Source organism: Hypomesus nipponensis, chromosome 3 (assembly GCF_054491055.1).
Source record: "Hypomesus nipponensis isolate SF chromosome 3, ASM5449105v1, whole genome shotgun sequence".
NCBI lineage: Eukaryota > Metazoa > Chordata > Actinopteri > Osmeriformes > Osmeridae > Hypomesus > Hypomesus nipponensis.
Window position 1 is genome coordinate 4,891,150 of NC_140363.1, and position 14,042 is coordinate 4,905,191.

The 14,042-nt window shown below is 48.8% G+C and overlaps 1 protein-coding gene across 2 annotated transcripts; it reads left to right on the forward strand.

Annotated features, from left to right (window-relative positions):
* Positions 1-1,329: 1,329 nt before the first annotated feature.
* map3k9 (mitogen-activated protein kinase kinase kinase 9) lies at positions 1,330-13,850 on the forward strand. Of its 2 annotated transcripts, XM_084683201.1 has the most exons (12): positions 1,330-1,937; positions 3,345-3,758; positions 5,837-6,017; positions 7,000-7,148; positions 7,697-7,872; positions 8,185-8,425; positions 9,941-10,066; positions 10,255-10,277; positions 10,314-10,399; positions 10,627-10,739; positions 10,841-11,608; positions 11,818-13,850. In XM_084683201.1, the coding sequence occupies exons 1-12, from the start codon at positions 1,547-1,549 to the stop codon at positions 12,273-12,275; spliced, it is 3,126 nt and encodes a 1,041-aa protein (XP_084539327.1). In that variant the 5' UTR covers positions 1,330-1,546; the 3' UTR covers positions 12,276-13,850. The 2 variants fall into 2 exon arrangements, with proteins under 2 accessions (XP_084539327.1, XP_084539326.1); XM_084683200.1 differs by having other exon boundaries at positions 10,255-10,399.
* Positions 13,851-14,042: the final 192 nt, after the last annotated feature.

Consider the following 14,042-nt stretch of genomic DNA (forward strand, 5'->3'; position numbering starts at 1 on the left):
GACATGCATTGGAACACAACAGTGTGTGGTTATTGTGTGCATTCATATTGCTGTTATGAGTACTCAGCTGAAGGGTTCAGATAATTGCTTTGTTTACATTTTATAGATCAACAAAGATTTTACCTTCAAATACCAGTATTCTGTTATTTTATTTCTTCTTTATGTTGTAACCTATCAGCTTAGTTGTAATGTTGTTGTATTTACAGTTCACCAATAAAACTGTTGGTGATTCTACAGCAGACCACCTCCCCCCCCCTCCCCCCTCCCCCCCCCCCCCCCCCCCCCCCCCCCCTCCAGTGAAGGCCTTGGTGCTGCCTGCTATCTTAGTCAAACATGGCCTGGCAGGATCTCTATCACTTCACCTAAATCCACACATTGCTGAGAGTGGCGTCCCAAACCAACTCATCCTCTTGCAGTCTCATATCAGCAGAACTACAATCATGCCTACCAACCCGCAGCTTGTGAACCAGGTTGTAAGCTCTGTTCCACATCAGGCGAGACTCATATAAAAAGTCACCCACTCCATCCACGAGGTGTCAACTCTTTCAAATGTTTATTCCGCACAAGTACTTGATTTCAGTGTGAAACATAAAAATTGCATTTCTGTCTAACTTATGTCAAAACAGTCCTTATATCTATAAATATATATAATCATGTCTTACCACACAATTGTGGGTTTCTTTAAGGAACAGACTGGAATTCAATCAAACCTGGGAATCCTTCTAGAGTCTACTTGGTAAAACCAGCAGAATCTCTTAGAGGAGGCTGAAATGTCATTAGTCCAATCGAAACAGCAGTTCATTTGAATAGAAGAGAAGGGCTTTGATGGAATTCCAGCTATGTTTTGCACACAACACACATGGTCCTGTTCTGTACTTCACGGAAGGTTGTGGGACTGCTCAATTGATTGTTTTGTTAATTTGGTGGTTTTTTACTCCTTGCTATGAATTGATTGTTTTTATTTCAGGGAATTATGCATGAAATTAACCTTAATTTAATTCATTTATGCCAAGTTGTTTATTTTATTTTTTGGAGTCAATAACATAATAAAGGAGACTATTTGAAAAATATCAATCTGCGTCTTAATACGTGACCGTTTCTGCCGAGTAAAGAACAATGCGTTCCAGGGAGAATATCCTCAGAGCAAGGCCTGAAGCTGAAAGGACAGAATAGCGCACATATGTGACGGATGTAGCGGTGCGCCAATCATAGACGGAGAGCGATTCGTTTGTTGGCACAATTGGCTCTTCAGAATAAGCGAGAGTGATTTTGCGCACACGGATTTCTGGAGCCATGGGTGGAAGTGAGATGGGGCGGATAAAAGAAAATATTATCGTTCTCAAATTGGGAAATTTTAGTAATTTTAATATAGGCCTGCACCTGAGATACGACGGGACAATGTTGCTTTCCACAGTGTAGGATTAGCCGCTACTTAGAGCTCGCGGTTGAAGAGACAGCTTTGTAAGCAGGGTGCTCGGACCCTCGCGCTCCGAGTCAGGTGCACGAGCCTGCACAGTGATCCAAGTCGCACCTATGGATCGCTTCAATGGATGTCTTCAAACCCGATTTTGACAACAGTTTAAGTCCCAAGGTGTGCGTCTCTCCGTCCAATGGAACAGAACCGGAGGTTGTTTGCTGGCCAGCACCAGAGCATTGCATTTCGGCTACAGGAACGGTCGCGTCTGGCTACTGGACTGCCGTCTTTGACTATGAGGCCAGTGCGGAGGATGAGCTCAGTTTACGAAAGGGGGACTTGGTGGAGGTCTTGTCGAAAGACTCTTTAGTTTCTGGAGATGAGGGCTGGTGGACTGGGGTGATAGAGGACCGGGTTGGCATTTTCCCCAGTAATTACGTTAGTAGTGGGAATGGCATCTCGGAGAAAATACGGGACACCGCTGAGGAGGAATACTCCGAGTACTCCGTCCCACCGCTGCACCGTGAGTATCTTATTGTGCTGTATACCGGAGCTATGCTCATAAGTGTCCATCTTTTTCATATCGGCCGGGAACACTCCCTCCCCAGTTCTGCAATGTCATTCTTCACAGACGCAGTGCATTTTGGTATTGGAGTCGAGGCCTGTTATTAAAGATTACCCCGCACAGGCTGTGAGAGCATCCTTATTCTCCAGATGGTTCTGATCTGCCAAGGTGACAGGGAGGACCCTGTCTGGCGGATTCGGGACGGTCTCTACCCTTGCGTTCTTGATTTTTGTTGCCCATTGTGCTGGCGTTGCAGCACCACCACCGCCACAAATTAGCAGCAACAGAAACGGTTTCATTCTGTGCGCATCGAATGATTTTGATTGGAGCCCTGTAACAGATAGGAAATCAATGAACTGCCTGGGAACAGAGCGGGCCTGCTCCGTTCTGTGTACAGGAATGCGTTGCCATCGCGGTGGCTGCCGGCCAGGTGTAATCCTATTCTTTGCCATGTTGAGCATCATCCTCGTCAATTCTAAATCTTCGTTTGCTCCACGGGTGCAAATAATTGCTCAGCAGCACTATTAACAATTTAACTGACATAACATTTATTTGATGAAAAGCAAGTATGATCACTCATTGTGCTGATGATCCTTTAAATCATGGTCGAGTTCAACACCCAAGAATCACCTAACACCAATACAGCCAGTCTTCCGTGTCTGTAAGTACCATCAAGGAAGAACGGTTCATTGTTGCGGAGACTGGCGGAGATTTGCACACATGGAAGCCAGGGCAGGTCAGGGGTCTTGGGGCTCGTCATGAGCTTGTTTGGGTGCTGAGAACCAGCCTCCCTCCACCATCAGAACGTCCTGCTCATGGCCACTGGCCTACTTTAACACTCCACCTGAAATATTCATCAAGGTTGGGCTGCTTAGTAGACTGTTATCAATTCACCACAGGATTGTTTGCCATCACAGTCCCCTTTTCTTGGATACATATTGTAAATGTATGAAAATATCATAAATATGCATTACAATTCCATGAATATGCATGAAAAGATAATGAATGGGCCCACCACCCCCCCCACCCCCCCCCACACACACACACACACACACACACACACAGATAATTACCTCTCCTCTCTCTGTGTTCAGGTCTTTTAATTGTTAAAGAAATGACATAGATGAGAAAATAGAAGGTAGTCTGACTCACTTCTTTTGTTGCTGTTTTTTGGGCTGTCCTCTCCTGCCCACTCTTTCCTGTGTCGCCCTCTCACACCCCTCTTCCAGATCTTTCCTGTCTCCCCCCCCTAACACCCCTGTCCCCCAGTCTAAAACTATGATAACATTGATTGTTCCATCGTGCAAATCATCGCTCCGCCATCTCTCTCTGTCTCTGTCTCTCTCTCTCTTTCTGGCCCCTCAGTGTTGGAGATCGACTTCTCCGAGCTGGCCCTGGAGGAGATCATCGGGGTGGGAGGCTTCGGGAAGGTGTACCGTGCCATCTGGCGCGGCGCCGAGGTGGCAGTGAAGGCGGCCCGCCGCGACCCGGACGAGGAGGCAGGCCAGACCCTGGAGAGCGTGCGGCAGGAGGCCAAGCTGTTTGCCATGCTGTGCCACCCCAACATCATGGCCCTGCTGGGTGTCTGCCTGCAGGAACCACACCTCTGCCTGGTGATGGAGTTTGCCCGGGGCGGGCCCCTGAACCGGGCCCTCTCGGGGAAGAGGATCCCCCCCTGCACGCTGGTGGACTGGGCCGTGCAGATCGCCAGGGCCATGCACTACCTGCACTGCCAGGCCATCGTCCCCATCATACACAGAGACCTCAAGTCCAGCAACAGTAAGAGCACCTTCGTGTTTGTTCCCATTCATTGAGCAGATGCTTGGATCCAGAAGCGATATAACGGGGGATTTGAACCTGGGACCTCTTGATATTCAATCCAGTGCTCTACCACTGAGCAATATCAATTTTGAGCTTGTCGTACATAGTACAGGGGTAAGGTTTCTGTGCCTCGCCCTAATGGAGAAGAGGGTGCGGGGCTGCCAGTGTGATCTGGGGGCCCCCAGGGGCTCTGGGAGGCACATGTTTGCATCAGACTGCCCTGTCTGCTAGTGGCCCTATATTTTGATTGACTGAATGATGCCAAAGGATTGGTGATGTTAGTAGGTTGTATGTGGAATACAGGAAGGTTGGAGGATGTGTGTGTGTGTGTGTGTTTGTGGTGCGGGCGTAATCTTGCCTTTTCTCCTGCTGGTCACTTAAACCCCAAGCCTATTATCAAGGATTTGCCCAATGCTCTTGCCCAGTCATCTCATTGGATGCTCAAACCTCAAACACAGGCCATTCCTGGAATCCTATTGGCTGCGCTGCACTGATCAGCTCGGCACTTGACTGTGATTGGTTGCCTCAGGGTGTTAAGCCCATCTACCCGGCAAGCCATCATCAGCTCAGTGAATGTAGTCCAAACCCCACCTCACTCTCTTCCAGTGCGGTGCAGTCAGGCTCGGTGGTTCTGTGGATTATAGGCCTTGTTTCCTGGAGGGGCACTCCTCAACACGTGACATCACAGACAAACACTAGACTTGTGTCTAGTCATGTGTAGGTTGAAAACTGCAGCACACAGTACCCATAATGCACCACGACCCCTATGAAACAACCATGCCCATTTTAGACACTGCTGTCGAGTCACTGTCTATGTATGTATGTATGTATGTATGTATGTATGTATGTATGTATGTATGTATGTATGTATGTATGTATGTATGTATGTATGTATGTATGTATATGGCTGTCTCCACATGTTGGTGCTTTCTCTCCGGGGAGACAGACTTGCACTACGTCGCCCCTAACCAGCATCTGATTTTACGAAGGTTTAACCACAGTGTAAATCATAGCTCTGGGGCATTTTTATATCTGGAGCAGGGCGGTATTTAGCTAATAATTATGTTGCTGTTGTTTTTTTACTGTGGCCCGAACTTCGGGTACCTCATATTTAGTTACAGACCTGATATCGAGCCACATGGCCCATAGATGAAGCGACTCTTGATGTGCTCCACAGCCCACTGACACACCCTCGCCACTGGCCACGGTCGCAGCAGATGGCTTGGCTGAATTGGGAGAGCCTGGAGCTCTGTGTGTTTTTGTGTGTAGATGGGCTTTGATGCTGTACAATAAGTTGGGTTTTGGGTTGTATTTTTAGAGGAGACAGAACATGTGCCAATATTTCTCATTCGTTCGCTGTGTTCTGCTGGTATAAGTTTGGATGGAACTGACCCGTTACTGGTTCTGGAGATCACAGAAATGTTGGGTTTTTGTTTGGGAGCATTGGATTTTAAAGTCTCTCTGGTTTCATCTCTACACTTTCAGAGCTGAGGCCGTATATGGGTCTGTGGTAAATTACTCGCTGACCCACACAGTCTAACTGTTTCCTGCCCGAAGGCAGGACTGTATGAAACAGATAGTTCAACCACAATCAGTCTCCACTCATTTGTGAAGTCATGTCTGAACAGAGCTCCAAACTACAAACAACTTTAACCAACGTCTGTGTTTTTCCTCTTTGATTCACACATTCTCACCGCATCTCTTTTGTCTTCCTCTTTTCTCGGTTCTCTCTCTTTTCTCCTCTGCTTCCCCCCCTTCCTTTCACCATGTCCTCCTACCACCATGCCCCATCTCCATTCTTCTATTTTCTGTTTTATTCATTTGATCATTTTGTTAACTTTGACTGGTGAACTCCTCCTCCTGATGCTTCCTGCACTTCAACCAATCCCGTTGACGGTGACCTCGGCCCTTCTACATCCTTACCAACCCGACTCCCCATGGCGCCCATCCCCCCCCCCCACCCACGTTTGCCCCACCCTCCAACCCAACCCCTCCTCCACTCCCCCCCTCCACCGCCACATCATGTCCCCTTCTAGTCCTCATCCTGGAGAGAGTGGAGATGGAGGACCTCAGCAACAAGACCCTGAAGATCACAGACTTTGGGCTGGCGCGAGAGTGGCATCGCACCACCAAGATGAGCGCAGCGGGCACCTACGCCTGGATGGCCCCGGAGGTCATCCGCTCCTCCACCTTCTCCAAGGGGAGCGACGTGTGGAGGTGGGCGGAGCAGGGAGTGATGTGGCAGGACACCGCGCCCTTGTTGTTGTGTCAGAACTGGGGCGGAAAGAGAGAGACGGTGGAAAATAAGTAATCCAGAAGGGTTTCCGTGTCCGAGACTTTTTTATTAATTGAGTGATCTTTCAGCATGATCACGGGCTCTTAAAAACACATTTCGCTTTTACAATCAAATCTATACTCACCTATACTACCTTCTGACGATATCATATTATACATTATAATCAGTATTGCGATGTAGATAGTGTGGTTTGCAGCCATACTACTATACCATACTCCTGTTGAAACGTGAGGGCCAGAGTGTGTCTGCCTGCTCTGTCACCAGGCTCTGTGGAAGCTTCTAACTGCTGTCAGGGTATTAAGCTCAGCTGCTTATGACTCAATGTGGGGTTTCCCTTTCTAAACGAGGATTAGGACGTGGAGGTTGATAGGCCTCAGGAAGGGAGGTACAACAGCTTCAGTCCCCAGCTGCTGTCTTGTGGATGCCAGTGTTGGAGGCGGTTGGGAGGGGAGATGGAGGCTAATGAGCTCTGTTGACAAGCAACGTGTTTGTGTTTGTGGCAGGCTCGGATGCATGTCTCCATGATCACTCAGCTATGACTGTTCCTCCCTCGGTTTCCTCCCTTTTCCTACTCTGTCTCGACCCTTTACTTTGAGTGAGAGAAAATCACTGAAGTTGCAATTCAAAACTGCTTTGATGATGACTGTCTCACAACAGTGAATTAGAATCACATTGTATCGTGTTCTGTCATTCTTTTCACGCTCCCTCTCCCTCCCTCCCTCCCTCTCTCTTCTCTCTCTCTCTCTCTCTCTCTCTCTCTCTCTCTCTCTCTCTCTCTCTCTCTCTCTCTCTCTCTCTCTCTCGTTCTCTCTCTCTCTCTCTCTCTCTCTCTCTCTCTCTCCCTCCCTCTCTCTCTTTCTCTCTCTCTCTCTCTCTCTCTCGTTCTATTCACGTTGTGAACAGCTATGGTGTGCTGCTGTGGGAGCTGCTTACGGGAGAGGTGCCGTTCCGAGGCATCGACGGTCTGGCCGTGGCGTACGGAGTGGCCATGAACAAGCTGGCTCTGCCCGTCCCCTCCACCTGCCCAGAGCCCTTCACACGCCTCATGGAAGGTAGGAGCAGCATTATTGGTCCTTGAAGGAATTCCTTCAAGCACTGCCCTCCTCCGTCATCACATGGCAAGCGTTTTATCACCACAACCACAAACATTGCTGCTGTTCCAGACACCTGGTGAGGCACAACATCTGTCTGTCTTATTAACATCTATCTTGGCATCTTGGTTGTATTGCACAGATTAAGGAGGTGCACTGTGAAATTATGTTGGGAGACTATTGAATGAAATCACATAAGGGATTAACACAGTGAATTAATGAATGAAATAGTGCAACTTAAGCAGTTTATTGTAGCTAAAGTGATGTATTTGTACCTTACTATCATATTTTAGTAGTCAAGCAAGTGTCTGAATCACTTCAGCCCTCTTCCAACTGGTTGTCATGGTGTTGCAGAATATCCCATGATTCCTCCTCGAGGCCATTTCTGTGCCATGTCACTTGAAGTACTGCACTTCCAACAGGCCTTTTGAATAGCAGTTAACTGTACCACATGTACCACCATTTTGTGTTAAAGTTATATAACAGTCACTTGTTTTGTATCTCTCTAGAGTGTTGGAACCCAGATCCTCATGATCGGCCCCTGTTTACCAGTATTCTGGACCAGCTGACCACCATAGAGGAGTCAGGCTTCTTTGAGATGCCTGTGGAGTCCTTCCACTCTCTGCAGGATGACTGGAAAGTGGAGATCCAGGAGATGTTTGACCAACTTAGGGTCAAGGAGAAGGTGATGATTCTCAGATTCCAGCCCTTCATCCATCTATCTCTTTGTCCATGCATCCATCTACTTATCCTTCTCTCCATCCATCCATCCATCCATCTAGCCAACCATGCCCTATTCTTCCATGCATCTATCTATCTATCCATCTATCTATCTATTTATCTATCATTTTCTTCTTTGTTCCGTCCATCCTTCCATCCATCCACCCACCCACCATCCATCCATCCATCCATCCATCCATCCATCCATCCCCCTCCACCCTGTAAGTGCTACCTCAGTGTAACACTCCACCTCTCCCCGGGTCTCCTGGGTCCCCAGGAGCTGCGTTCGTGGGAGGAGGAGCTGAGTCGGGCGGCGCTGCAGCAGAAGAGCCAGGAGGAGGACCTGCGGAGGCGCGAGCAGGAACTGGCGGAGCGCGAGATCCACATCCTGGAGCGCGAGCTCAACGTCATCATCCACCAGCTGTACCAGGAGAAGCCACGCGTGGAGAGCAGGCAGGGCAAGTTCCGACGCAGTCGCCTCAAACTGAAGGACGGCAACCGGATCAGTCTACCCTCAGGTGAGTCCTGGCATATACAGGTCCAGTTCTTTGTCATTATTATATTTTCTTGTTGATATTTTTTCGAGCTCACAAAATTTGTATTTGTTTAATGGAATAGGATAGACAGCTAGGAAACTATGGAGGGGAACAGGATCAAGAATGTCAATGTACTTGCACAAATGGCAAATAAACATGGAAATTAAACATGAAACTTAAACTTCAGTTTGTAAAAAAATATAAAAACAGGCTTTTTTCTACCTGAGATTTCAAGTTCAAGTCTTTTATTGTCAGATGCACAGAACAACACAGGGTCAGACTGGGCACTGAAATTCTTAGGACAAGACAACGCAAAGCAACCTGACATAACATAACAAATAAGTGCACAGAACATAGATTACATCTATGATAAGCAAAAATATAGTAAACCTCCTAATATACAATAATATACAATATATAATACGTATACTTAAACTCTAAATACACATAGTACACATAATAGCCTATACTAACCTTATAAACCTATACTAACCTAAGACAAGTGAAGTACAATAGTGCAATATTGCTGATAGTGCAACCAGTCGCTGAAATAACCTACACTAACCATATAAACCTATGCTAACCTAAGACAAGTGAAGTACAATAGTGCAATATTGCTGATAGTGCAACCAGTCGCTGAAATAACCTACACTAACCATATAAACCTATGCTAACCTAAGACAAGTGAAGTACAATAGTGCAATATTGCTGAAAGTGCAACCAGTCGCTGAAATAACCTACACTAACCATATAAACCTATGCTAACCTAAGACAAGTGAAGTACAATACTGCAGTATTGCTGATAGTGCAACCAGTAGCTGAAAGTGACAGTATGTAAAGTTGCTAGAGAGTACTGTATCAATGTCCATATCAATGTTCATTCAGAAGCCTGATGGCCCTTGGAAAGAAACTGTAGTCCAGTCTACGTGTGCGAGACCGAATGCTTCGGTATCGCCTGCCAGAAGGCAAAAGGGTAAAAAGACGAGAATGATGGGTGGTAACAGTCTCTTACAATCCTGCCAGATTTCTTGAGGCATTGTGTGTGTGGTAGGTGTCCTGTAGGGCTGGGAGCTTCCGCCCCTGTCTGTGCAGCTCCCATAGAACACTGTGATGCAACCAGTCAGAATGCTCTCTATTAGTGCATCTGTAAAAGTTAGTGAGGATGACTGAGTCCATGCCAAACTTCTTCAGTCTCCTCAAGAAGAAGAGGTGTATCCGGGGCACTTTGACCACCTTGTCCGTGTGAACAGACCAGGTGAGGTCATTGCTGATGTTCACCCCAAGGAACCTGAAGCAGCTGACCTCCTCCACTTCGGATCCGTTGATTAATAGGGATGCATGCTCCTCCTCCTGCCCCCTCCTATAGTCCACGATCATCTCCTTATTCTTGCTGACGTTGAGAGAGGTTATTGTCCCGATGCCAGATCTTACAGCTATGTTGAAGTCGTTTTTCTTTTTATTGCGGAATTAAATCATTTCAGTATGTTTATATCTCAGATTTCCAGCACAAGATCACGGTGCAGGCCTCTCCATCACGGGACCACCGACGCAGGAGTCTCCTGGGGAGCAGCTCCAGCCCCCCCAACAGCCCCCCCATCCTGCCACGCCTACGGGCCATCCAGCGTAAGCCCCGCCCCTGGGAACACACGAATCATCAGAAAACATGCTTTCATTGTAGAATTACCAAACCTTTTTTGATAGTACAATATTCTCACCAAAATGGGTGTACTGCTGTGTTGATGTATTTCCTGCTGCTGTGTGATGCGTGGCCCGCCGGTGTGTCATGCGTTTCCTGCTGGCCTGTGTTCCAGTCACTCCGGGGGAGGGGTGCAAGGTGTGGGGCTGCACCACGGGCCTACAACTAGAGGAGGAAGAGGACAGGAAGGGCTCACGGAGGAATCGTCGAACACGCGTGTCTGGACCTCACTACCACCGGGAGCACAGCGCTGATGAGAGGTGAGACCGTGTGTGTGTGTGGGACTGTGTGTGTGTGTGTGTGAGAATGTGTGTGTGTCTGTGTGTGTGCGCGCATGTGTGTGTGAGAGGGTGTCAAGGGAGGAGTTGGGATGGGGTAGTGGAGGTGCACATGTTGATGGAGGCCACAAAGGGTTGAAAAAGTCAATGTGTACATTACTGTGCATGTATTGTAGAATGCAATTAGAATGTTCTCCCTCCACCGTCAGCATCAAGCCCCCTCAGGAGGGCAGCAGGCAGCGTTCATGCAGCGCTCCTAACCTCCGCAGGTCGCCCAGACACAGCCCTGCCGTACCCGGAGTGCCAAGCCTCACTGAGATGGGTGAGCATGAGCCGTGACCCAAACCCAACGTACCTATGCCTGTTAGTCCATAATTCGTTTTCTGTTGTGATGCAACGTCGAGTAATGCTGTTCCCTTGCAGAGAACGAGGACTGCTGTTACACCGCCGAACCAGAAGGGGGAGGCTCTCCCGGCAAATCCTACCTCTGCATCCCCTTCCACAGGGAAGGGCACGCTGCTGACGGCGACGGGGAGGAGTACTGCCCCCGCAGTCCCGCCCCGGACACGCCCCCCAGCAGGAAGAGCCCCAGCGGGGGCCGGCGCTCTGAGCTGGTGCTGCTGGGCTGCGGGGCTCTGCTGGCGGCAGTGGGGCTGGGCTTCAACATCCTGGCAGGGGCCCAGCCGGAGGAGAGCTCCAAGCCCCGCTGGGAGGGCTTTTTCCACCGGCCCGGGGGCCTGCGGAGGGTTGGCAGCTCCCCGACGCGCAGGCTCTTCAGGCGGGAGAGCCCTCTGAGGCTCCCTGCGGCCCCCCTACCGGAGCGCGGCCTCCCCTCCTCCCTCACGCTGCTGTCCCTGTCCTCCATGTCGGACTGCAACTCCACACGTTCGCTGCTGCGCGCCGACAGCGAGGAGCTGCTGGTCTACCGTCCAGCCTCCCCCCAGACTCTGGTCCAGCCGCTACCCCAGCCTCAAGCCCAGCCGCAGCCAGCCCCAATCAACCCCCTTGTCAACACCCACCTAGAGAGCTTCAAGTGCCACCCCCGCCAGTCCCTGACCCCAACACACATCCCCTCCGCCCCCAGCTTCTCTCGCTGCCTGCACCGAACCCCCTCAGACGGGGCCATCAAGAAGGGCTGCCCCCCCCCACACCTGGCCCCTCTGCCTGTCAGAGTCACACTGGACAACACAGGTAGGTCCTCTGTTTGATATATAGAGCAATGGTATTGCTTTTGTCTTTTGATACGCCATTTCGCTTTTGAGCTCATCCATTCAATATTCCTATATGTTTAATGTACGCACCTCCCTGCCAAAGTAAATTCCTTGCTTGTGCAAACATTCATGGCGAATAAAATCCCTTCTGATTCTGATAGCTGATTGTTCCCTCTTCTGGCTGAACAGCTGGTTTCAGGTGTTTGAGAGAGGACACCTCTGAGGTTCCCCGGCTGCCTGATCCCAACCTTGTGTTTCCCCCCACCCCCCGCCGTCGCTGCGCCCCCGAGCGCCCCAAAACCCTGGACTTCCTGTCTCGGCCACGGCCCTCGCCCCGGGCGCGTGGCGACATGTTTTGGGGCGACACGCCAGGCGGGAGGGGCCGGGGGAGCGGACAGGGCAGTGGAGAATCCCCTGCCCACACCTCCAGCACCGAGACCCCCCCCACGGTGGAGTTCGGGGGAGGCGTGGTGCCCCCCACGCCCCTGGAGGCGCCCACCCCCTGCTCCCCCCGGAAGAGCGCCAACCTGCTGGACAAGCGAGACGAGGGACAGTCCCGGGACAGTACCCTCCCCCTCTGCAGGCCTGAGGCCAGCTACCCCCAAAACTCACCCTATAACCGGTACAAGCCTGGGTTCTGGTCCTAGCTAGGCCGCCTCCTCCCTCAGCCCCCCTGTGGAGCACCATGGTCACAGCACCTCCAGTGAGATGAGCGTGGCCACTGCTAGGCTTGGAATGCATCAGAATGATCCTCTTATTTTGCCTGATTAGATCTTAGTCTCATGCACAGGTGCCCTTGTCATTTGTCATCTGTCCTTTAAAGGCTTCAGTTCCTCCTGTATGGCAACAGAAGGGGAGAGTGTTGGCTGGGATAGTGCTTCACAGAGGTATTCTTAAGTCCACCGTTTTTAATTTAAGAGTTCAAGATTGTGCATTTTAACAAGTGCACTTTTGGACAGCATTTTGAATGTAAAGCTTTATTTATTTATTTATTTAGGTTGACCATTTCTCCTAATATGGCATACTGCACTTTTTACTCATTAAGAATTATTTTGATTCTGCAGACTGAAACATTTCTTTTGTGATTTATTTGTATGTCACTTGAATGTCCTTTTGCTTCATGTTGGCTGCCAGGGCAGCAGTCTGAGCTGTTTTGTATTATCCACAATGTCGTCACCCACCACATGTAACCAACATTGTACAGAAGCACCTCACTAAGCATCAACTAGGGTACCCACAAACCATCATGCTTCTCAGAGAAACCAGTCCACGTTGTTTAATATTGCAAAACATCACCATGACGTGTGCAGGTTTTGATGTCTTAACAAAAAACATGTTTAAATACTCTGTAGATTATCTGCTTCAGAATGGGAAATTGGATTCAGTGTGTGTATTGTGTGAGCAATGGAGTGCATGAGTTTTAATTCATCATACTGTATGACACAGGCCCAGGAGGCATGTCAAAGTATTTTTTGTTGTTGATAATGTATATTTATTTATTGATGTATTTATTTGATTGTATATTCATTTTATTTTATATATTTGTTGGTGCTGCTCTCCATTTCTATTCTCTGATGGTGAACACGTGGCCCTGAGTGTTGAGCTCCTGTGTTTAAAGCACAGGCACACGTGTCCAGCTGACTGGCTTCTACTCAGCACACAGTTTTAACTCAGCCTGTTCAAAGGCCCCCAGGTTATTTACGTTGTGTTTGCAGCATTCTTTAAATCATTTTGAGTCCATTTCTCCACAAGATAAGCTACAGTGCACTGCTATATTGAACTGTATTGACACTGTTATGAATCATTTACAACGTCGAAGCCTAAAAGCTTCCTCCCCCTCAGCTGTCTTGGTCCGGACAGGTTTGCATCGTGGAGATGGGCACACAGCCGGCCTGAGCACTGTCTTACGTGTTAGTCTCTCCTAACGGGAATAATTAGTCCTCCTTGAAGTTGACTAATTTCAAGTGTTAAATACTCCGAATGTGCTTTCTTTGAGAGGTGACAGTGTGGGGAATGTAAATACTGACTGCTCTATATTAGAAACAAGGGTGCTATTCATCTATAAGTAATGCACTCTACTGTATCTTCCGTTGACACTAAAACTGACACCGTGACCACAATACTGATGCTGTGGATGGACTAGGTTTCTGGTCCAAAACAGAGGGACCGATCTGTATTAGCACTGGAGAACACTGACTTGAGTAAAATCATGGTTAACAATTCACCTGTGCTGAAGTGCTGTACTTTTGAGTTTTGCTTCATGAAAACCAAATGATCTGTGAGTGAATTTGGAATTGAGTGAGCTGTATTGTTGTTTCATGTTCCCCCACTCACTGACTCGATGGTTTCTCTACCGGCTGTGTTATGTTCACCTCATTGTTTCAGGTCACCATCAACCCCTTCAGCAAAATGGC